This window comes from Rhipicephalus microplus, chromosome 4 (genome assembly GCF_043290135.1).
Source record: "Rhipicephalus microplus isolate Deutch F79 chromosome 4, USDA_Rmic, whole genome shotgun sequence".
Classification (NCBI taxonomy): Eukaryota; Metazoa; Arthropoda; class Arachnida; order Ixodida; family Ixodidae; genus Rhipicephalus; species Rhipicephalus microplus.
Window position 1 is genome coordinate 44,923,736 of NC_134703.1, and position 25,356 is coordinate 44,949,091.

The window sequence follows — 25,356 nt, forward strand, 5'->3', positions numbered from 1 at the left end:
AAATGCGATGATAATTTAACCTTTCTCCAGTGTCACTTGACGTGGACGCTACTACAGAGCAGTAGATGTCGCATACAGTTGAGGGCTTTAGATCCGACTGTTGCCTAGTTCCTGTTGAAATGTTGTAGGCCCGTGTACTCAGATTTGGGTGCACGTTAAAGAACCCCAGGAGGTCAAATTTTCCGAAGCCCTCCACTGCGGCGTCCCTCATAATCATATGGTGGTTTTGGGACGCTAAACCCCGCAAATCATCATCAAATTGTGTTGCCTAGTTCCAACACTCTCGCGCTTTTTGATTCCCTGGTGACATGGAATTGTTCCTCACCTGACCTCCACCAAAAGTGGTGACTTCGTAAAATAACCCTCACACAGTAACTGTAACTTGAGTTACATGTATAACTCACCCCCTTCTGCGTGGCTCTGCAATAACCGAGAAGCTATAAACTAAACAAAATTAGCTTGTTCACCTTTTGCTTAAAGTGAGAACTGACACTGTGTCTGGGGTGCCTTCCGTTCTGAATGTACAACTACATTCGATAGTGTTATGACCGGCGTCAGCAGGCGCCATGCTGTCGCTGAAAAGCGTAGCCGGGCCGCGTTCCCACGCCTGGAACTCCAGTTTTCTCGGAACCAGCGTCCAGAGATGACGGGGGAGCGGCGCTCTTTTAATCCCCAAACAAGTAGCCGACTCGCCGAATGTCTATGCTCGCCAGCTATTGTCCCTGCTAGCCGGCGGATGAGACGTCCTGTCGCCACGAAGCTGTAAGCCGTTCCGGAGGGGACAACAAAGAGCGTATTTCTTTGAAGAAACGGCGACCGCCGCCACAAAGTGCCCGGCTAATTGAGCGGACCGTTTGGCGGACCGTTTGATGTCTGCTGTCCGAAGCTTGGGACCCCTCGACCAGCGACATACACGACGAGCAAGAGCCTCTCTGGCGCCTCCTTTAAGTGCAGTGATCTTGACTCGAAATTGGATGTTCACGTGCGCCGTGCCTGCTCGTACCTTGCACCGGTCGTGTGTGTGTGATTGGTGTTCCCCGCAAGAAGGAGGAGCCCGACAGGGCTTATAAGGACGCCGCAGAGTGCAGGACGTCGCTCTGGACCAACTAAAGGTTCAACCACCACGTTCGTAGTTTGTGAACGCTCTGAACCTTGCTCTGAACCTTGCTCTGAACCAACTAAAGGTTTAACCACCACGCTCGTGGTTTGTGAACTCTTAACCTCATGCTGTAAATATTTGTAATTAGTGCCATAAACCTGTTTGTTTTTCGTATCCCCATCTTGTAAGCGGTCGTTTCCTCAACCCGAAGCTACACCACGCTACCACAGCACCCCGGGATCACGACAACTGGTTGGCATCGGTGGGATACGAATCAGCACCCCGAGCCTCAACAACTGGTTGGCAGCGGTGGGATACGAATCAGCACCCCGAGCCTCAACAACTGGTGGCAGCGGTGGGATACACCTTCCACCCCGAGTTACAACAACTGGTTGGCAGCGGTCGGATTCGAAGCTACAAGTGACAACAACAGTCGGCCCAGGAGAAGCAGCTGGCTCGAGACGTGGATCACGTATGGGTGAGTGCTTGGCTTTTCCTTTGAGTGAACCAGGTTCTAAAAGAGGGTTAAATTTTAGAACTGGTAGTTAACTTTGCCGAAAGACTCAGTTTCGCCGTTTCGGAAAGTTATTTTGGAAGTAGCGAGCACTCAGAACGATCATGGACTTACGGGAGCTGCAGAAGTCAGACTTGTTGCTGTTGTGTGAGGAATTGGGGATCGATACAAAGGGTTTGGCACGAAAACCCATAATCATTCAAGCGATTAATGATTTGGGGGCTGATGATGAGGAACTAAGTGAAGAATGGGACCTCATCATCGAAAGAAAACTAAGAGCAGCTCAGATGGAAGGAAAGAGTGAAGACGAAAGAGAAAGCCTCAAGCTAAAGTTTTTCAAACAAGACTATGAGTTGAGTATGAGGTTGGGACGCCAGCAAGGAGTACTCGAAAATGAGGCAGAGTTCGAGATGTCTAGGTACATGCAGCCATATGAGGTATCATGGGATATGGGCCTGTATCTTAGACTCTTTGAACGAAAGTGTAGTCAACTTAAATGTGAGCGAGACACCTGGTCTCAGAAGCTACGCACGGTTCTGCCCTGCGAGGCAGCGGATGTTGTTGCGCGACTCAGTGAGCAGCACGCGAACAACTACGAAGTTGTTAAATCAGAGCTAATCAGAAGATTCGGAACTTCTGTTAGCCAAAATAAAGAAAGAATCAGACCGGAGTCTGAAAGTGAGGCGCGTCACAAAGCGCTGGAAGTTGTGGCGCGTCATGAAGCGCTAGAAACAGAGATCGCGCCAGAGAAGGGCCCGCATATTCTCGAATGCATCCATGTAAATGATGTAGAGAACGAGGCCGTGGCCGGTCTGGAGGTGGGGACGATGTCGAAAGACGCTCCTTGCGTGGATGAAGAGGGTTCCAGCAGCCCTAATGGGCCCAGTAATGAGCTGAAAACCTTCTTCGTGCCTCAAGGGGACCTTTCGACATTGTCAAATTTAGGCATGGTTAGCGCAGTGGCTGATGAGGGCAAGAACGCCACGCTTCAGCAGTGCAGCGATAACACCGAGCAGGTTTGCAAACATCGCAGAAAAAGGAAGAAGCGAAAGCGTTCGGCACTGCCTAAGCATAGGACTAGTCCCACACCGTCCCGCGAAAGACGAAAGGGTAGGCCACTAATCCGTTTAAGGAAACGTCTATGGGGCTGTTCATGGAGGCACAAGCGGCGAGCCAGGTGTGGAGGGAGAAAGGGAGGTGCGTCACCCCAACGAAGCGCGCGGTTCAGCTCAACAACTTCGGAAAAGCGGCCTTTGCCGAAGGGTCAGAGTCGAAAGGGCAGAGTGGCTAAATACCGCGTAGGGGAGAACACAAAAGAAAAATGGCACAGGCTTCCCCCCTGCTTCTGGCACCCCTTTCACATTACCGAAGAAAGCCGGCTGAAGTGCAGAATGAGGCGTGACGGCAGGACACAACCTAACGTTCGTGTGTTTAGTAGCCTCAGGCCTGCTGCAAAACAGCCGGGACCGCGACCCCATCGTGTGCGATTAAAAGCACCATGAGAAGAGGGTTCACGTTCAGTATGAGTAACTTTTGCACAGGCATGTTAAATATTGTTACTCAGTGTTGCATTGGAGATGCAAATTATAGTCATTTTAATTGTGTATAGGTTACAAAATTTGATGTAAAGTTTGAAGAAAGAAAACCGCCGAACTAGAAGATCATTAATCATTTGTACGAATATACCGAGAAGGTAAAAACTAAAAAAATTGTTGTTTTTTTTTAGTGTTTCAAAGGTTTAGTTTAATATCGTATGCCTTTACTGTCATGTGGATGTGGCGTGAATTGGCATTTAAGGAAGAAGATATTAACATAGACCAGATGATTTCGTAAAATGGTTAAGTTTGGCGCAACACAGTGCAGTTGTCGTTGCGCGTTATGAGATTTGAGAGCCATTGGTGCACAGTTTTAGCGAAACCCTATGCAATTGTTGTGAGGTGCTTTTGATGAGTATCGCACCCAGGGTTACTTTTGTGTTGTTCACTGTGCGTTACAACGTAACGTAAGAATAAGTCGTTAGACAAACTGCGAAGGAATAAGCGTTTGGTTGATAGCGCCGTGTATTTTGTAGTGCTTAGAAATGAGAGTAATTGAAGGCTCAGGAGAGCCCAGTGAGATTTACTCAGAGGCATTAGCAAAGGCAGTTTGCTTCAACCGGGCGAACATTCTAGAAAGAAGTGTTTGTCTCTGTTTTGTTGGTCTTCTTTGAAGACAATTGATCATTGATCATATGAGCAGATCAAGCTTTCTCCAACCGCTGAGGTAGACCGTTAGGTCACAGCTTAGGTTAACCTTTCAGGGGGCTGGTGAGCTTTATGTCTCAGTGGTAGACAATTATGGGCGGCCGTAAACAAAGACGGACGTTCGGACAAAGGTAGCGCTCACTGAATCCGAGTTCCTGACTGATGCTCTCAGCGGGACAGAACCGATGAAAGTAGTCAGCGATGAAAAAGAGCCTGCTGTTTTATATCAGGACGACAATGGTATCAAGCAAAGCTGCGCTTTGCTTGCACCAGAATTTGGGCTCTCGTGGGATAACGTACTGCGCTTCAGGAAATGAATGCGCTTGCCTTGTGTAGGCCATTCATCAGTTGCAGGTTATCTCAGAGGTGCTAAATTTAAAGTAGGGACAGACCATTTTCCCCTTACTTGGCTGCAAACCGTGACATAAAAGAACAGTCGCCTTGTGAGGCAGAGCTTGATTCTTCGAAAATACAATTTTGGCTTTAGGTAAAAGAAGGGCAAATTGAATGGAAACGTTGACACGCTCAGCCGCCATTCTGGGGTGCTCTTTCTGTATCAAAATTGATATTTTAGTTTTTTTCGTGCATCTTATGTAAATTTGTAAGGTAGCACGTCCGGTTTTTCAGCTCAAGTGAGTCCTGAGAGTTTTGAGTGTGAGCTTTTGTTAAAGCTAGGAAAGGAAAATTGGTTTCCATCCCTCTTTTGGCTTGGTTTGATCGAAGGGGGCCGAGTGCTTGCTTGTGCATGTGGTCCAGTTGCAGAAACGGTGTCGAAGATTCGGCCTTTACTCAGACCATGCCACAAGCGAAGGCGAGTTCTTGGGATTCGACTACGGACCCTTTCGTCGTCCCTGCGAGCAGCAGTGTTGACCGCTGCCCTCCGTGACTCATCTGGCGAGGGGGAAGCTGTTATGACCGGCGTCAGCAGGCGCCATGCTGTCGCTGAAAAGCGTAGCCGGGCCGCGTTCCCACGCCTGGAACTCCAGTTTTCTCGGAACCAGCGTCCAGAGATGACGGGGGAGCGGCGCTCTTTTAATCCCCAAACAAGTAGCCGACTCGCCGAATGTCTATGCTCGCCAGCTATTGTCCCTGCTAGCCGGCGGATGAGACGTCCTGTCGCCACGAAGCTGTAAGCCGTTCCGGAGGGGACAACAAAGAGCGTATTTCTTTGAAGAAACGGCGACCGCCGCCACAAAGTGCCCGGCTAATTGAGCGGACCGTTTGGCGGACCGTTTGATGTCTGCTGTCCGAAGCTTGGGACCCCTCGACCAGCGACATACACGACGAGCAAGAGCCTCTCTGGCGCCTCCTTTAAGTGCAGTGATCTTGACTCGAAATTGGATGTTCACGTGCGCCGTGCCTGCTCGTACCTTGCACCGGTCGTGTGTGTGTGATTGGTGTTCCCCGCAAGAAGGAGGAGCCCGACAGGGCTTATAAGGACGCCGCAGAGTGCAGGACGTCGCTCTGGACCAACTAAAGGTTCAACCACCACGTTCGTAGTTTGTGAACGCTCTGAACCTTGCTCTGAACCTTGCTCTGAACCAACTAAAGGTTTAACCACCACGCTCGTGGTTTGTGAACTCTTAACCTCATGCTGTAAATATTTGTAATTAGTGCCATAAACCTGTTTGTTTTTCGTATCCCCATCTTGTAAGCGGTCGTTTCCTCAACCCGAAGCTACACCACGCTACCACAGCACCCCGGGATCACGACAACTGGTTGGCATCGGTGGGATACGAATCAGCACCCCGAGCCTCAACCACTGGTTGGCAGCGGTGGGATACGAATCAGCACCCCGAGCCTCAACAACTGGTGGCAGCGGTGGGATACACCTTCCACCCCGAGTTACAACAATAGCCAACAAGCACCGATGAAGGGGAAAAAAATCAATCTCGGTGCATTGTACGCTTTCGATACTTCAGAGTTATTTTGTTTTGTTTTCTTATCCTCTCTCCGTTAGAAACTTGTTCCAATATATATATTGCCAGCATGCTTATTTCTTTCGAGAGCTTAGGTAGGGATAAATATCTCATAAAGGAGAATACTGGCGCTTCTGTACGTTTTTGTTTACCGGGCAACATCATCAATTATTTAGCAGATGTATCGGCCTTGTCGTCACGCGCTTATTTTATTATCTAAACTATGCCACGATATACGATGGCATTACAATACGACCTTCTTACCACTGGAGCACGAGCTTCTTGGTGGAGGGATTTAAGTCACCACTTGGTTTCCGCAATCGTTTAATACGCACAAAAATAAAACTAAACATGACCACGCGAAATGAGCGCGCATAGTCGCACGCTTACTTAAGCCGCAATGAAAGAAGGAAGACTAAAAAACACTGCTGTCGCACAACTAGAGATACGAGTGAATACCCTACATGGTCCTCGACGAGTGTACTGCGCAATATTCTGTTTAGACGCCATGTTGGCGACAGTGTGCGTCCATGCATGCATATCGTATCAAGAACAGGTACAACGACACTCTAGAGATAAAACAGCTAGTTCAGTATTAAGTTGCGATAAGTCATGCCACTTGTGTGCGGCGCCACTGGGATTTCCTACGCGAACCACTGCAGATTCCATGCCCTGATATGCCTTGCACTGGAGAGAAAGGGCCAATGCCACGGTTCTGGCCCCTAATTCAATTCTGTTCTGAACCTGTATGTACAACGGGTTATTTGTGGTTCAGCGATATTATTTGGCCGTTGATGGAGGCGGAAATGTTGTAGGCCCGTGTGCTCAGATTTGGGTGCACGTTAAAGAACCCCAGGTGGTCAAAATTTCCGGAGTCGTCCACTACGGCGTCTCTTGTAATCATATGGTGGTTTTGGGACGTTAAATCCCACATAGCAATCAATTATCATATTATTTGGCCGTTGAATTGAACATTGAAACCTCCTGTGAACAGTGAGTGAACTGTATAATCTGTCTATTCTTCCTTCTTGCACAATTTATTGAACACTTCTATAGTACCACAGCATCTATAGCCGATTTAGCGAACATAACCTCCAAAATGTCAATGGAAGTGTCTGATTAACTGTTATTTGGGAACTAAGAAACCTCACTTATAAAGCACTACGCGAATCAATGGCCGATCTAGTCGCTGGTTACGCGGCTTTAGAATTTCCTATACCAAGCGCGGGCTACGTCATCATTCCAGCTTCAAGGTTATGTATGAGACCACTGAGCCATCATATAGGAAGTAATCACCGACACGATTGCTCTTGTACTTAGTCATTCAGGTGCTTCACAAAGACGAATTTCCAGTCGACTTAAGTACACCAGTTATTTCTGAACAATAACGGTCGTGACACGTGTCCGTTTTGTCGTCAGAAAGACCTCGCCTCATGCTTCTAAACACGTACAGTCACTGCGCGGAATTCGTCAGGCTGGTACCGGTAGCGGCAGCCTGGGGCTTTCCGACTCTCTTCATCGGCTCTCTATAGGCAGAGCGTCGTCCTCGGTGCGATAAATCTTTCCGAATACGCGATGCGTGGTCGCGGAAAAGAACGGAACATTCGTCGTTTCGTAGTCTCGACACGCATTCCCGAGCAGCAAACGACGACTCGTACGGGTGACCTCCGACGAGCTCGCGTGGATCGCGCAAAGTCTGTCGATTGTTTTGACGGCCCTCGCGATTCTTTTTTCCGCGTGCGCCAAAGCCTTAGCCACAACGTAAACTCCAAAAAGCCTCAGACGCGCTGGGCTGGTCAATGACACTTAGTCGAACGCTTCCGTGAGCCCTTGCAATTCGCGTTGTGGCTCTTACGGTATACACGTGAGATCTGGATCAGTAGGGAGCCTGATATTTGGCTCTTGACCGGGCTCCGATAATTGTCGCATATGACGTACCGGTGCAAATTGAAGCCTGGCTATGAGTAAGGGACACGTCGTAAAATCGAGAACTTCAAAGGGAAGTTCAGACAAAGTTCTCGCAACGTTTACCTGGCAAGCGTGAACAGTTGCCTACACTTTGCATCATCTTCGTCTTGAATCTGTCCTATTTAACGAGGCTTCCGACAATAAATGACAGAAGGAAATTCTCTGGGAGCTTTTTTCTTTGACACAACCTAATTACAACATGCAGCCGCAGAAATATGACCGCTGGTAGCTATGAACATGTTGCTTTTGACAATACGGTAGATCTGAAGGTTCTCAGTAAAAACAGCAGCGATAAAAAATCTTCGCTATTGCAATCGTCAGGATACTTAACTAGAACCTTGAAGGCAACTTGAGAGAAACCAATGTGTAAATACTCCTGTCTACCCATTCCTTGCACGTCCATAGGAGAAAGCCACGGAAGATTAGTTACCAAGATTTTATCGGGCTGCAACGCATGCAAGGAACACAACAAGGTATCTTGAGCATCTTTCCTCAACGACCTTTTAAAGTAAGGTGAGGTGGTACTAACTCGATGCTTTCTATTGATCACCGATGCAGCCAGAGTGTGTGCGGCATCTTATCACATTCCTCGCGATTTCAGCCGTGGTAAGTTGGCGGCCACCAGCTGTGAACATGACGTCATCAGCAAACATACTTGGCCGTTTTTATGATGTATTCGCTCGTTAAAAGCACGCGCGCTGCTTCTAGAGAGATTTTTTGTCTCATTTTTATTCGGATAACGAGTTAAGTTTGCATTTGCTATGCCGAACGAACACACATATATTACCGGCATCTCCCTGAATCCTATTGATTCATTTTACTTATTAGGACTACTACAAGCACCTGCCTCAGAAACTGAAGGAACAGTTGCAGTTGCATGCATATGCAGATCAGCTCATTGAAGCCCTTACCCCCGGTTGGACCCCAAAATCATTATTGATTTCATTGGACGTGATTCTCAGGGACTTTGAAATAATCGCCATTTGCAGTATAAGCAATTCATGTATTAAAACACTTACAACGCCGAATGTCCCACATATGGCTACAAGGTTGGGGCAGTAACAGAACTTTCACTACACTATCAGTCATGGACTACCTAACAAGTTTTGTGCCAGTGGCTCCCAGCACTTTCCTTGAACGGCTGCATGCACCCATTCTAGGCGTATTTCGTGACCTCGAAATCGACCAAGAGCGCAGACTTTTGCGAAGGTCGCGGAAGTCTACGTATGCTCGTTCACTTCAGGAGGTGCTGCACTGCGTACAGAAATTCGAGATAGTTAATTTATACCTCACGCCCGCCGGCGGCGAGGTCAGCAGAGGACACGTGCAGTTAAACTAGTACATGTCCTGTCTCCGAGGTGATCGAGGCAGTCGAGGTTCGCAAGATCTAATCGTCATTCTGCATCGCGCACGCAGAATTGTCTAGACAGCATCATAAATCGATAGCGGTTCGAAGGCTATCGCACCGTGCAGTTTGGATACACGCCCCACTTTCGCTCGCCGCCGACGGTATGTGAAAATCAGACTGGGTTGTGTTGCGGGGATATGGAAAACGCACTGTGCGCTGGGCATCACACGTCGTCGAACGCATGTACGTAGTCATTAGCTTTCGATTGCAGCTGCTTTAAACAAAGACTGGGATGTCGCTAGTTCACGCCTATGGACACTGTCATCTCTTCATGAATTCCCCCCCCCCTTGGAATAATAATATAATGATGCTAAAGTGTATAAATACTTCACTAAAAGGTTGGGAAGTTGTAGTAGAAGGATATGCTTCTGATGAGCAACATGCGCGCAGTTTGATAACCAGCAGATCACTAAACACAGCAATACTTAAACACGTTATCTAGTGTTGTCCAAAAGTTATCTGTGATCCTACAGCGCTGATGCACAACTGACGAGGTAAACGATTGGCTTGGTTTGTGGGGTCTTTCGGGTCAGCAGCCCTAAAACCGTAACAAATGGGCCACCGAAACGGTCAGAGAAACCGATTGATGTGCACGGAGCAGCAATATGGAAGCCACGAAAGCTATATACCCACCCGTCTGTTGGTCATGAGAAATGCTGGCAACATGTGGTCCAGGAGGGACGTGTCATTGACGAGCTTGACGTACATGTTGCAGTACTGTCCACTAACTGTCACGTGACCGAACTGGTCATGCACCACCGTCTCGACGCACTCGTCGTACGCGCCGATGTCCGAGATGGTGCCCTGGAACAGCCCGGAGGGGTACTTTCCGCTCGCGTCGATCACTGCAAAGAAAGCATAGGAAAAGGGCGCCTTTTAGCTATATGGAAAGCAGCCCGGGAGCACTTGGTCCCATCGGTATTGCCGCTGTAAGAATACGAAGTCGTGCACAAGAAAGGTGCAAGAAAGTTGCATAAGAATATTTATCTGATTGTTCCCGGGTCTTGTTTTCAGAGAAGAGTTTATTGATTAGAAAGAAGCTCAGGAAGCTGTGAGTTAATATGTTAGTTAAATGCTCATTACATCGTGAAGAGTAGCCTGTCATGTACTGAGAAAGGGAAGAAAGCTCATGTAGCACGTATTTAAAAAGAGAGAAAAGCAAGATCAATCATTCCAATGATGACCGACCTAAACGCTTTTTTGTTTGTTTGTTTGCTGGAGAGAAAATGCGTAGAAATATGTACAGAAGATTGTGAATGGTCACTCCACACTTCTACTTAGACGCATAATACGTGTAGAAAAAATAAATGTAATGTGTTTTTTTTTTTAACCTACGTATGAGTGAAACATGCTTCCAGTTTTTTTAGTGCTTCTGGCTTCGTTTTGCGAAGTCGAACCAATATTACACGGCATAATCATCAAGTGATGTCCTGAATGTAGACATGTAGACATGTCCCTATGTAGACAGCCAGCCGATAGTTACGAAGAAAATGATGCATGAAAACGATACGCACACACGCTTTACTATTCAGTTTAAGCAACACGTTCACACTCGGACTTTTTAAGATTACTCAAACACTTGTCTTCTGGTAACTTCGAGCTGTCCAGTCATCGCGGCCCCTCTTTATCGCTTTTCCTCTGATTTCCCTTCCTCCGCTTATGTGCGTTGTGGCACTGCTGTGGTTTGTGAAATGCTACAACGAACACTGTGTACGCGTTGTTAATCATAGTATCGGTTGCCGTTCTGGTTGCATTGCTCATTGTATCAGAAGTTCCGCGTGGTCATTGAGTGCGTTGATTGACAGTAACGTGTCAATGCGTGCATCGTACAATGGTGGGCGAAATGGGCACGCCAGGCGACGCTTCCAACGCAATCGCGTCCTTATTACGTTCCGCCTCGCTAAAGCTGATGTTTCAGGAGTATGCAGCCGAGCTGTCAAAAAACAAAGGCATGCACCTCTGCCGGTCTTAACAGCAGGCTTGATCCCGCATTGGCTACGAAACGACTCGTGCTCAAGGACGACTGATTGCACTCTACGCAAAAAAAAAAAAACGCGTTCGCTGAACACCGCACCGAGGGCCACATGACGCAATGGATTTCACAACTACGGCCAATTATATAGCGTTCGTGAATCGGAATTTCTCGTGCTTCTTGATTTCCCTGTTTACTTAACGCTTGAACAACACTTGCCCACATCGTAGCTTTCAAGATTACCCCCACATCAGATTCATTTTATGCAACTAAAATGTACGTATACACATGTGCAACGCATCGGTTTTACTTTGGAGGCGGATATGTTGTAGGCCCGTGTGCTCAGATTTGGGGGCACGTTAAAGAACCCCAGGTGGTCGAAATTTCCGGAACCTTCCACTACGGCGTCTCTCATAATCATATGGTGGTTTTGGGAAGTTAAACCCTACATATCAATCAATCAATCAGTTTTACTTCCTTCGACAATTTAGTAGCTTGTGGATATAATGTATGAAACTCTAAAACAAATTTTAGCGAATATTAAGTTGTGTTCACTAACTACACAATTCCTCGCTTTTATATTACCATTGGAACTTGACGGCAGCATCTCTTTGCGAGGAACTATAACCATATTATCAATTTCTCACCGTACCAACTGGTTTTGTTGGCACATGTGAAGAGATATAGACGATAGATCAAATGGCAAAAGTGCAGGCCGATGGCACACTATATACTTGTGTTAAAATTTAGTATCAGAGTTTCGTGTCCCAAAACCGCAGTCTGATCATTGCAAAAAAAGTGTGGCGTGGCGTTGACGAGCTCATGATTTCAGATAGTGTCCCGGCCACGGCTGTCACATTTTGATTAGAGGGAATGGCGGGCGTGGTTTGCGAGGAGGATACTCGTGTTGCCGGATTGAGGTCACGATAAGTAGTCCTGGGATATGAAAACTATAGTCGTGAATACCTGTTTCCGGAGGCCTGAATTTAGTATGAAAATTTGCGCACAAAATCTCCTGTAGCCAAGCTTATCTGTGCTATCATTGGGAGTCGCACACGCTCAGCGCTTTCGAACGACACCTCCAGCTGCACATGACTCGGAAGTGTAAATTAGGCGAGCGGTGCAACTGGCTGAGGCCCGTGACTTGGGACTCCAAGCAATGTGCTCCTGAATTTCCCCTTTTCTGCCCCCTCCTTAAAACAAAATCTTCTTCGGCTGCTGCTCCTGTTGCTTCACGTGCGCTGTCTTTGCCAAGATTCGCTTTCATCGAGAACACAAATCATGGCGCCAGGCCAATCTGATAGGAATGCATCGAGCGTCCGTGGCAGTAATCGATAGATTTGGAAACCCTTGGCCATGTTGCCGCCGGCCTCGGTGAGCGTTCAATGTCTCGGGCGCGAGAGTGATGCTATTATGCAACTCAACGCCGTCGATCGCCTTGGTCAGGATCGCAGAACGAGCACCGGTCAGCGATAAACACAAATATTTCGCTCTGCAATACGGAGACAGAATAGCGCGGCTGTGCACCGAGGGCAAAGGCTCGTCCTTTCGGCTCCTCCGTTGATATACACACACTGATTCCCTTTCCTTTACTGATAAGAGGCCTCAAGTTTCACGGAGGACGTGAAAATTAACCGTTCTCTAGGTCAAGAGATTAGCGTTTTTGTACAAAAATATCGGCTACATACGAATACTGACCCTGATATTCGTAAAATTGGGGCTATTCGCGGCAACCCTGGGGCGTCGATCGGTTTGATTATGCACGTAACGAACGTCACAGATATGAACAGCCCGCATTTTATGGGACTTCTTATCGGCATCCGATACCATCGATTTTGCAACAACATTCCGCGAGCGTTCGCTTTCTCTTAACTATCTATTTCTTCAATTTGAATTACAGTCGTCCATGGAACACGGCACGCTAGAGAACGGTTCGAAGCGTTTCGTGACATGCAGCTTGCTGTAGGCGCAGTATCTTACAACCCAGTGCTTTGCTAAAACACCACGCGTTGCAGTATCCATACCCAGTGATTGAGATAAAACGAAAACGGCAGTTCTGTTGAGGTGTCTTGATCGACAGACACCTTCTCCGGGCGGCCTTCGGTGTATCCACTGGCCGTGAGATATTCCTGTAGCCCGACATTTAAATCAAGGCGCTTCCACCTCACAGCAGTACTATATTGTGAGGGAAACAGGTCGGGGAAAAGGCATTGCTAGTAATAACCATGTCCCCCCCCCCCCTCCTGAATAAAGGCCGGTAGCGACCTTCTCCTAATCGGCTATCAATGCGACGCGGAAAGGAAGCCGACGTAGCCGTTACCGTGTCAGATCGAGGGAGGCGCAACGCCTATAGGCCTTTTCTCGTGTATTGTGGGATGCCGCGGTGCCGGCAATAAAAGCCGCCCCTGCGCGAATAAATGAGACGTCTCGTGGAAATGTAAATGGTGTTGTTTACCTCCGCGACGGAGAACTCTTTATACGATTCCGTGTCCCGAGGAGTCATTCTGACAAGCGCTCGCGAAGATCGCCCAATGGTTACATCCGGAAGTGAGTGCGCACAAGGACCTGTTTTTTTTTCTTCTTTTTATTTGTTGCAGTGCTCATTAGGCTCCCAACGTGATTATATGTAGGCCGTGCTGTAGAAGGCTGTTGCCTCCACGTCATCTACGGAAACGACCGATGATAAGTACGAAATGTCCCAGCAAAAGGACACATCGCATAGATTCAGGGAAACGCAGCCTAGAGGTCATCGTCGAAGCCCTTGAAGCTGCTTTGCTGCTTTCTTTCACTTCTTTATACTGCGATGTTTAGAGATGGAGGGATGGGCTTATAGATGAGTGAGCACACCCATTATAACTGGGCGTCCAGATTCAGTGGTCTGTTTTCTTTATTATTATTTAGTCCAGCTGTCATTCACGTAAGCGAATATTTTACTTTGACTGTTCTCTTTTTTTTTTTTTGAGGGTGCATTTAAAACCCATTTGTAACATAGAAAAATGTGTTTTTTAAAGTGCAATATGTACTGCGCACCAACAGATAAGAGGCCACAACGAAAAAAAAAGTGGTGACACTGTATAGTTCTATGCATCATCGCTGTAAATGTAATATATTAAAAGCAAGCTAACAGCGTCTCTTCTTTCTCATAGTTGATTTTAAGAAGCGATTACGTCATTTGGACCATAACGACGTTCGGGGAAAATGAGACCAAGTTGCCTGTTTGTATGGTGGTGGAACTTGGTTTTGAAGCGCAAACTCAAAGTGCCTTGTATAATTTTCATCTTTGACCATTTCCTTAAGACTCCTTTGCGATGCCTCGAACATGGTACGAGAACGCTACAAGTTTCAAATCCGAGCGGCAGCATCCAGTTTGCAGCATAGTATAACCCGTTTTTAAGCACCACAATGACAATAAAGACATCCTCAGCCCATTCATCTAACGCTGTTGCTGAACAGCTTCCCATACGAGTCAGTAAGCAGGTATCTATGCATAGACAACTGATAGACAGGTCTCCATTTTCTACCCGAGATGTAGATGATGGAATATTATTGTGTTCTACCTACATCTAAAAACAACCGTACAATACCGTTACATGGAATGACACGCCCGTGACAGAAAAACGAGGCTATTATTTCAACTGAACGCCAACGGAACTCGCAGTATATGAGCAGTACGAGAAAACACACGACGTCTACATAAACTTGACTTCGCGACAGTACTTCCGAATAATGTTAAGTTAGGTACATTACACTTGTGTGCCAGAATATTCGAAGTATAGAAAAACCATCAGCCATGTGCCACAGCTTCCACCCGGGTCCTTCGACGCTTTAAATATATTCAAAGGCCCTGCTTACACCTATAGTGTCAGCCCGGCACATTAAAATGCAGACAACCAGACAATGCCCGTACCAGGCGTCTCCAGCTCATTAAATTCTTGATGCATAGCCAAACTCAGAGCGTGCGTCCGGGGATTTCACGTTGTGGTCTCGTCACTGCTGCTTGAAATGAAACGGAGTGACTTTGTGAAAACAGGGTCACCCGCTGCGGGACAACCTGTATTGCGTCTATAGCCTCAGTATTTCCACGGCTGAAGTGGGCAAGCGGAAAGTCAGGGCTGTGCCTCTGCGCTTCGTATAATAAGGATATGGCTAGTATACATTCGACAAGGTCATCGCCGGAAGAACGGCTTAAGTGTAGCACCTGACGAAAGGAAGGCAGTATAGAATACGCCGTACAGGAATGTGAAGAAACAGCTGTGCTTCCTAATATCTCGATCTCCTCGAACAGGAGAATGGGAGCACGTGACGAAAAGAAGGGATTCGTGATTGAACGGGTCGTGCGCGGTGTCCCGGTCGAAAACGATTTTGCGCGCCAATAACTCTAAGATCCGCGTTCGTTCGATATTTTTATCTCTCCTTTTGGTACTCTTCTGGAGCCTTGAACGAAGTCGGACCTATAACATAGAGTTCTCGTATCACCCGTCAAATCTCAAGAGCTTTCTACGGCGTCAAGTATATTTAATGTATTCTTTTTTTTTTCTTGGTCTCGTCAAGTCATGCGCAAAGAGGCTCTGCGTTTTCATGCCTGGAAAGATAGAGTTGGCGTGTGTAATGCGAAAGTTACCCTGGGCCACTCTCGTGGTGGATATTTGAATGGCTTCTATATTTGTCATACTCCTACATATACCTATCAACACCTAAGCAAAACTAACAAAAAATCAGTGATAATAATTTTGCCCGCCTGCGAAACGCACATGCAGCACTCCCTTTCGCAGAACCTGTCCCTTTCACAAAGTTATGATGAAAACTCTCACAGCTTTCCACTTGGCAACTTTCGCTGTTAAGCAAGAGATGAATGGATTCCTTCTCAGGCATGCAAAAAAACATCACAGCATATGCACGGTGTGAATGATGATGAGTGGGGCGAAGCGTCCATCAGTCCGTCCGTGCTTTCGTCCGTTCATTCGTTCTTGCCTCTGTCCGTCCGTTCATCCGTCTGTCTCTCTGCATGTCCAATCATGCGTCCGTCTGGCCGTCCGTCCGTCTGTCCATCTAGTGAACACTCCAAGTACCACCATTTCGCACCTTTTCATCATATATTCATCATATACAAGTACCGGCATCCAGCGGACATTCTAAGGACTAAACGAGACGTGGCTACAACTACAAACACAAGACGAACAACCCACGGCGTAAGGAGCTTCGCTCCTAAAAAGCGCACATAGCTACGGAGGTATTCAAAGGACAATATTCAAGTGCTCCGAACAGTGCCTCAGTGCACTTCCGTACGCCCAGTATCTCTTGTGACCGCGAAAGATGTCGCTGAGAGGTCACTCGCGCGGAGCATTTGCCCCCCGTGACGGTAAATACCGTCGGATGGCTTTCATGACGCTCATCGTCATTGAGACTTGGCACCAACCTGAAAGTGCTTCGCACTCTGACCTCTGTAAACGACGAGAACGGACCGACGTGAAGACGTCTCAAGGGCAGAAAAACACCCATGTGAAGATAAATTTAGGCAGCACGATTTCTAAAAGAAGGTTTCCCGCCTCTGTGAAAACAACGTGAATATTGACATTTGGTCCTGCGTGGCCGTTGGAGAAACCCTATGGCATGACGTTGTCGAGGGCTGTCACAACATGGTCGAAGGAGTGAGCGAAAACAGTTTTAAAGCTAACAAAATATCAGAGAGAGAGACATCTTTATGAGAGTTCAAACTTAGACATTTAAATATAGCTTCTCCAGGAGGACACAGGCCAGCTGGTTGGCGAAGGCCGCTGACACTACCGCGCCCGACCTTGGTGCATGGGGAGTCAGGGTAGGGATGATTTTAGGGCCACGAGAAAAAGGACGTGTTCTACGTTTTCCTATACGTCTGTACGTGGGAGATTGGGGCACGATAGCTTGGAGCGGTAGCGTTAAAGAAATAGGGGGGCTGGAGTGATCAGAGTATTGGGGTGAATTGCTCAGAATGTGTGTTTGGACAGTGGAGAGGGAAGCAGAAATTTGCAGCAGTATGAACAGTCCCGCCAGCCTTCTATTTAAAGCTTAGTTCTCACAACATGTACACCACCAAAGTAACAGCAATCCTTAGCAAAAGGTTTTACACCAGTGTTCTCTGCAACAAATCCGTGAAAATATTACCCCCCCCCCCCCCCCATAAAAAGATGCCCCATTCTTAGCAAATTTTAGAATGAACAAACTCAGTAAATGGTTGTATAATACTAGACACGCAACGTAAACGTCTTCCATCAAAACTTGACCAAACAAAAAAAAATCGTTTGCATCATTTATCAAAAGGGTACTCGATAAGCAACAAACTTTATTTTCTGTGCAAGCGAGAAGCAATCAATTATCGTTAATCGATTTTAAAGTTTTGCCGCGTTCATGCTGCAGTCTATCTCGACGTAGATTTCCACTCGAAGTTCCGCAGCGTGAACGCTATAGACCCTTTCTGGTCTTGTTGTTAAGCGTTACGGCGTGAAGATGATAAACAAGTGGCGACTTTGCTGTCAGAGCCGTTCATCCGTAAGAAACGTTTTTCTGGCCAGTAAAGTGGACACAATGCCGTCCTCAAAAGACCACGTTTTGACGCAAGCGGCAGCGTTCATAGTGCGCTTCCCTGAAGATGTTTTCCGCGAAATGCGAATCGGGCAATGTAAGCGCGCACGTAAACAAGAAGAAGAAAACATTTTTCTAAAGTCTGTACCTCTCAGTCCTCGGTGCGAAACACGTTTATTGTATTGTTAAGAATGATTTCTGGTGAAGCCCATGCTCGGCTAAGTGCTCTACAAGGTTGTCTGCTTCGTTCTTATTTCGATGTGATTAAACCTTGAATTCTGAAATTTCACGTGCCAGAACCAATATATGATTATAAGGTATTAGACGCGGATTCGGGAATAATTATTTCCACACTCAGTGACCTCAAGTGCACGTAAATCTGCACACAGGAGGTCTTCCCTTCCGCCGCCATCTATAAATGCGGCCGTATGGCGAGCAACTCTCGAATTGATTTCGCACAAATTTTAATCGTTACTTTAACGTAACTTCACTATACACTATCATTTGCACCTCGTGGATAACGATTCATATATTTATCAGAAGTCGCAAAATGAGCGCCGTTATCAAAGCACCGAATTATCGATAACTCGGAACTATAGCCGTACGTAGACACTCCTTGGTTAAGACGATTGGCTAGAACTTTCGCTCACAAACGGCCAGAGTCGGAGCCCATGTTCCTTGAAATAAACATACGTAGGTGGTATCAACTAGATGCTCTTTGCTACTCGGCCCAACCTATCGAGTGCCAGCGCTATCGCTCGCCAAACACGCGCGCACCACGAATACACTAAGAACAAGGAGCTGTAGTACTCACGCCTTACAGCCCACGGCTCGAGGTTCCGCATGTCACGCATGAATCGCAGCAGGCCTATGGTGCAATCGGGCGACACCTCTGTCCTCATGAGTCGACGCAACAGCGGCGAGCCTTCGGCCGACCGCATGGCCTCGGCTATCAGTTTCCGAGCTCTATCCATCATGTTCGGAGCACGTGTCGTCGTCGTGGTCGTCGTCGTCGTGCTCGGCATCGGCGTCGTCGGCTGCGAAGATGCGGGCCTGGAGTCCACACTTCCGGAGGCGATGGCGCCCTTTTCGGAGGGAAATTCGACGTTCGCGGACCCCGCTACGTGTCCGCACATGATCACCGCCGCCACGAACACGACGAGGTAGGTCCGACGACGAAGGATCCTTGGTGGGAACGCCATCTCTAGAGGCTCGTGTTTTCTGTGCTGGGCTACGCTAACACGAACTGCCACTGCGCTTCTCTCCGTCGCCTTTGAGTCCCTTTTCTGCGCAGGTAAAGAAATTCGGACTAGCTGCCACCAATGCGTCTAAGGACGCGTTTCAAGGAACTGAGCTGATTGAAAGTCGCTCCGATGAAAATACTTTCACCGCCCTCGAGGTCCCTTGTGCGAAACGGATAGCGCTGGTTTCGGAATGCTGCCGAGTCGAACTTGATCTCCTTGTATCAACGGATCAGCACTGACGAGGTAGGAGGAATCTTGCCGATTCGTAAAGATTCGCTATGACGGCACTTCCTTTTTCCCAACCTTGTCGCTACGCCGCAAAAGCTTTCCAAAACGGGATCCGATGTCTTCTATCGGGTGGCGATTCCGTACTCCGCACGTAATCGGCCACCCTTCGTGCGCCTAATAAAAGCAAGACTACTGGGTGCTCTTCGGAAGTGTGCGCGTTTTAAGAAGGTATACCCTTCGCCCAACGAAGTTTTACTGAGCACCTGAGCGGGAGAGACCGGCGTCCTTTCCTCCTCGCCCGACACAATAGTCGCGTTGTCTGTGTTTTCCGATTCGATAATGCGCTTCTTTGACCATACAGTCCTCTCTTTCTCATTCTTCCTCCCCATACTCGCACCCTCTCCCGCTCACGGTTTCTTCGCTCGACCTGTTGCCGTTACGCGCTGGATTACCCGCGTATTTGCGTCATCACAGTGAGAGAGATCGACCCTCTTTTTTTTAGGAAGCACGCCCCTCCATCAACGCGGTACGATATGTAAAAAAGGGAGAGAGAGAGAGAAGGGCGACAATTCGTGGAGGAGGAGAGCGTCGGTGTGGAAGGGAGTCCCGCCGGCGGCTATCTCTCTCTGTGACGAACGCGCGGTTTGTGTATGAAGCCACGCGCCGTTGGCGTTACCGTACGCACACACGCTCTGGGCACGCGTGACCTTGGAGCGATGTACGCTGGCGGCCGGTCGGCGTGAGATCGGCGGTGTTCTTGGCGAGGTTGGCGAAAGATAGCGAAAGCGGATAGAGAACGCGATAGCGAGTCAAAACGGTAAAAATGACTCGATGATCAAATAAACAAAGCTCAGGACCAGCGAATAAAAATAACGCGTAATGTGTACTAGCTCTCGACTTTTTTTATAACAACTAGGGGGAAATCGCGCATGGAGTGCTTGCTAGTAGGATTCCATGCGTGATAAACGGATACGGCAGCAGGAGGGAATTGGGACGTGATTACTTATTTTATATAAAAAAAAATCAACAGGAGTTAAAAGCCGAGAATCAAAATTTCAGTGATACGTACGCTGGTTTTCATAAGCTGCCCACGCAGTAGACCCCGCCTTACGTCGTGGGGCTATTTTAGGTCGATGCAGAGAGACATATTAGGGTGAAAGAGAGAAAGTCACTGTCGCGTGTCAAATGAGCAACCGGTGCAAGGTGCGTATACGCGGAAGAGATTGCTGCTGGCTGGAATGCCCGAAGGAGGGGAGTGGACACACGTCATGACCGTTCTCTCCCTCTATTGCTGCTCAATTTCTTTCTCTCTCTCTCAGTATACGGTGACCAGCCACTATGTTTGCTCGATTGTGTACCGCCGTGAGCGTAGCTCCTTCCGGTGCGCTGGGCGCCAATTTGCTCCGTGAGCAACGTACCGCGCTGGCGATGAATCAAGCCTGCACGAGCCGCTATTGTGCAGAACTTACGCAATTGTTTACAGCGACCTGGCACACCACTCACCGCCAGCCACGAAAAGGTGCCTATATAGTCATCAAATTACTTTCCCGTGGCTTGAGTTCCTCCGCGGAAATTCCACCCTTAAACTCAGGTGTGTAGCCACAGATACTTCTCGGGAGGAGGGGTCAACCAACACTTGCACATGCTCGCGCTTGTGTTTGTGTGTGAACGTGCATGTAAACATAAGTGAAATTGCAACGAAGAAGCAGTTCAAGTTGTGGGTGCTGCCTCTCCATTTCCTCTTCCTTCTGCTCATTCCCAAAGGAGCTACGGCATTTGTGTCATAGGCTAGAAAGTGCAGCCAGTGCCGCCATAATACCACAGGCCTTTCCCATTTATCCCTTTAGTTGAAAAGAAGAGGAGAAAGATGCACGACTGACGTGGGATGATCAACGCCTCAAAGAGTGAACATGTCCTGACAAAGGCTCCTTATAATTAAGGAGCGATAGTTTTATAGGGTTAGAGTATGATTTACCATGGTGTCACTGAAACTTTGGAAGACAGCAGCAACCACAAACTACGCGTGACATAATCCACTGGCCGTTTGAAATTAACGCACTAAGGATACCGTATGAATGACAAGGAGCCTCTGACAAAGATAGTTACACGGATAAAGTCGTTGGTTGGCCGGCCAGACGCACTTTCATTGCTCTGCACATCATTCCACAATGTGAATACAGAAATTTAAGGAATCCCCTGTCGTCGCTTCATGTTTCGCGTTGAATTCACGCCGGTCTCACGTTTGATACACATTAGCCGGGCCGTATGGATGCCTGCAACACCAACGCTTCCTTTCGCGTGAACGCCATGCGTCGCAGAAGGGCTAATTCGTACGTTCGAGCCAGCGAATCAAGTGACAACAAAACGCGAGCTTTGGAGCGCACATTCACCCAGTGTTATCGTTCGGTGTCACTGTAAATCGACCGTGGCATTGACAACTCACGCACGTGAATGAGTGACAGAGCAGTGTATAGTTGCGTACAATGTTTATTGGTAATAACTTATATGTTGTGTTGAGTTATGAATTTCGTTTCGCCCTCCTTTTTTGCTTCTTTGTGGTATTTCATCCAGCCTGAAGTGGACGAAAACGAAGTCTGGGCACGTCCACCTGTTGGTTGTTGGTTGTTTACAGTCGTCCGAAGTTCATTGCCGAGCATATCTGGACGCCTTCTACTGCACAAGTCAGTCATTGTGCGTGATCAACGTCATCAGCACTATCATCATGGCGTATAACGGGTACCTTGCCTGTGCTGTGCCGTGATGGCACAAAGGAAATGTGTGGTCTAGAACACGGTTGTTCTTCAACATCATGAGTGTCATCGTCAACGGCGGCTACGGCACACAACGCCAACGGAGACGCCTCAGAGCTTCGCCCCTGAAAGGAAAAAGCAATCATCATCACACCATGACGTTACCATGCGACGTCATCACTTTAAACCAACAGTGTTCACCCGCCATGGTGGTCCAGTGGTTATGGTGTTCCACTGCTGACCCGAACGTCGCACGACAGAATGCCAGCCGCGGCAACTGCATTTTCGATGGAGGCGAAAACCCTTGACACCCGGCCACTTCGATTAAGACGCACGTCAAACAACCTTAGGTGGTCGAACCTTCCGAAGCCTTCCACTATACGGTGTCCCTCATGACTACACCGTGGTTGGAGGACCGAGACGAAACACCAGTGCCGGAAGTGCAAACCAGTGGATTGCGCCGACGGGTTCAACGCTCACGCTACTCATGCGTCCAATGCTGACGCAAAGTGTTGCATGATCTTGAGTTTAAAACTGCCCAAGTTCAGCACAGAATGGCGCTTTCTCAACTAAAGCCGAAAAAATTGTGGTGCTTGACCCACCACAATTTTGACCGTTGAACAAGTAATTGACATCCTAGTGACCAGAGTAATACCGTGGTATGCACAAGAAATTAACATCGGCGCGTGCGCTGCTCCCACGAACGAAAGTTGGCGTCCACTGTACGCGCGTCTACGCATGATGGTACACGGCCAATGAGGTTTGCGGTATCGCCATTGTTGGCACGATCAAATTGTTGACGGCCTTGTTAATAGTGCCGGACAGGAATATAGTTATCCTGTTCATGAAAATTGTTCAATTTCATCGCTGCTAAAAAAATCACAGCATACCCACGAGGTGAATGATGACGAGTGGGGCGAAGCGGACGGACGGATGAATGGACGCACAAACAGATGGGCGCATGGAAGCACGAAAGGACTGATGCAAGGACGCACGCACGGACGGACCCATGGATGGATGGACGTACGGTTGAACGGACGCACGAACGGACGCATGGACTGACGCATGGACTGATGGACGCACTGAAGCACAAAATGACTGATGCACGGACTCAAGCACGGACAGACACATGGACGGATGGACGCATAGACGGACGCTTCACCCCCCTCAGCATCATTCCCTTTATGGATATGCTGTGACACCGTTTTATGCAATTCCTTGCCACTGGCGACTACGATTGATTTGATATGTGCGGTTTAACGTCCCAAAAAACCACCATATGAATATGAGAGACGCCTTGGTGGAGGGCTCCGGAAATTTCGACCACCTGAGGTGCTACGGGCGGCTACGACGGATGCAGCGAGCGCCCCAACGCCACCTACCCTCCCTTACCTTCACCTTAAATTAGCACAGAAAGAATCGATCAACACCCTCCTCCGCAGAGTTTACAAATACGTGCTAGGCATTGCAATGAATACCTCTAACGCACGACTCCACCAGACAGGAGTCATAAATACCCCATGTGAAATCCATGAAGCCCATTTAACAGCTCAATACGCAAGGCTCGCGACCACTAGCGCAGGTCGCCACATTTTATCATCTACCCGAATTAACTTCACCTCACTCAGCAATGTTAAATACAACATTCCCCAAAACACACGCAAACAATTACTGATACCACCCCTTCCTAAAAAATCATGCATCCAACATATCACACTAAGCGTCGAATCCAAAGAGCAAAAGCTCTTCAGAAAAATAGGCATAGAGCCAATGACTTGCTCTATGGCCATGCGGCAGAATACCCATCCTCCTCATCCTATGCCCTCTCTGCTATCGATTATAACGGCAAGGTGCTCACAACGGCATTCATCACTGTCAACTCTTCGGAGGAGGCAGAGGAGGCTGCCATCGCTTTAGGTCTATCCATCCCCAATATCACCATGATTGTAAGTGACTCCAAAACTGTCATACGCAACTTCAGCGCAGGCCGCATCTCATCAACTGCCCTTTCAATTCTTAAGAAACTTCCTCCAACGCAAGACGTTGCTCTCATATAGACTCCCGCGCATGCGGGGTTGAGTGGCAATGAGGCGGCTCATATTAAAAGAAAAGCGGCGCACAAAAAGACGGAGACAAAGAAGAGAACCACACACAACGCTGCTGTGTGTAGTTCTGTGTGTGGATCGTCTTTTGACCTGCGCCATATAACAAATCACTACCACCTACAGCGCACTATATACCCCCCCCCCCCCCCTACATCATGGAGCTTCGCGCTACCATGAAATTCTATGGCGCCAGTTACAGACGCGTACGTTTCCCACCCCATCTTTTCGTCATTATATACACCCTGCGATATACCCCTCCCCTTTGTGCATTTTTTTGTCAACAAAGAGCTAACCTAGACCATATCATGTGGGGGTGTACTCGAAACCCACCACCTAATTCTCTAGACATTAATAGTAAGGAGCAGTGGGAGGATGCTATGTGCAGCTCGGCGCCCGAGGTCCAGGACAAGATCATGGATTGGGCCAAGAGGGTAGCGGAGACCTACGCTGGGTAGGCTCCTCTGACATTCCACCACCGCACTTTTCCCTCTTGGGATGAATAAAGTTTTTCTCCTCCTCCTCCTCCAACGCCACTGACACGGGAGCCAAGGAAGCCGAGCGCAAGCGTCTTCAACGCGCCCGCCGCTCTGCTTCGCCATTGGCAGAAGCAGGGGTGGCTACGACGGAAGCAGGACTAACCCACCCTTTAAGAAGCTTCACCCCTAAAAGAAGCGGACGGGAGTGATGCAGCAGGCTCCATCGAGGAGCTTGATTTCTCTTACAGTTTGCATTTCTTCTAAACAAAGTGCCGTACAGTAATAGTGCACTTTCATTTATTCTGTACATGCATAGTGAAGCGCTTTTCTCTTCGTACTATCATATCATTGTGCAGTTGATTTTAATTCAGATGCTTCTCACTTTCAAGGTTTTAGCTAATTAGCTGCGCGGTTGTAAACACAACGTGTGTTATGTTTAAGTAAACTGTAAAACGATGGAGAACCACTATTGTTTACCTAGCTGTAAGTATCAGGGTAGACTAGAGATAGTGTATGTGTCAGAATGCTGCAAAATGAGGCATGTGCTACTGAGCATATCATCATCATCATCATTTATTCACCCCTAAAGGCCTATACAAGGCATTGAAATAATAGACGTGATTAAGACCCTCATGAAGACAATTCGAGTACTCCTGAATAATATTCAGACTCCGGCTGCCCACAGCGCTCTTCAAATATTGGACGCTTTGAATCCGGTGCTATCAAATCTAGAGAAGCACCATGGCTCTTTCTCTGCAGCCCTTCCGTAAACAAGTGCAAGAGGCATCAATTTTTCAATGGGATGCCCGAGGTCTTAAACCCCGCATTTCGGATTTTCGACCATATGTTTTCAGGAATCAGTTTCCAATTAT

At 47.9% G+C, this 25,356-nt stretch overlaps 1 protein-coding gene across 1 annotated transcript in view; it reads right to left on the reverse strand.

Annotated features, from left to right (window-relative positions):
• LOC119171941 (nose resistant to fluoxetine protein 6) overlaps positions 1-19,044 on the reverse strand; it is a 37,364-nt gene extending 18,320 nt beyond the window's left edge. The window contains exons 1-2 of the mRNA XM_037422849.2: positions 18,496-19,044; positions 9,785-9,996 (exon numbers count right to left, since the gene is read on the reverse strand). Coding sequence (XP_037278746.2) covers positions 9,785-9,996; positions 18,496-18,883 — 600 coding nt within the window. The 5' untranslated portion in view covers positions 18,884-19,044. The remainder of the gene's footprint in view (positions 1-9,784; positions 9,997-18,495) is intronic.
• Between the last annotated feature and the right edge of the window lie 6,312 nt (positions 19,045-25,356).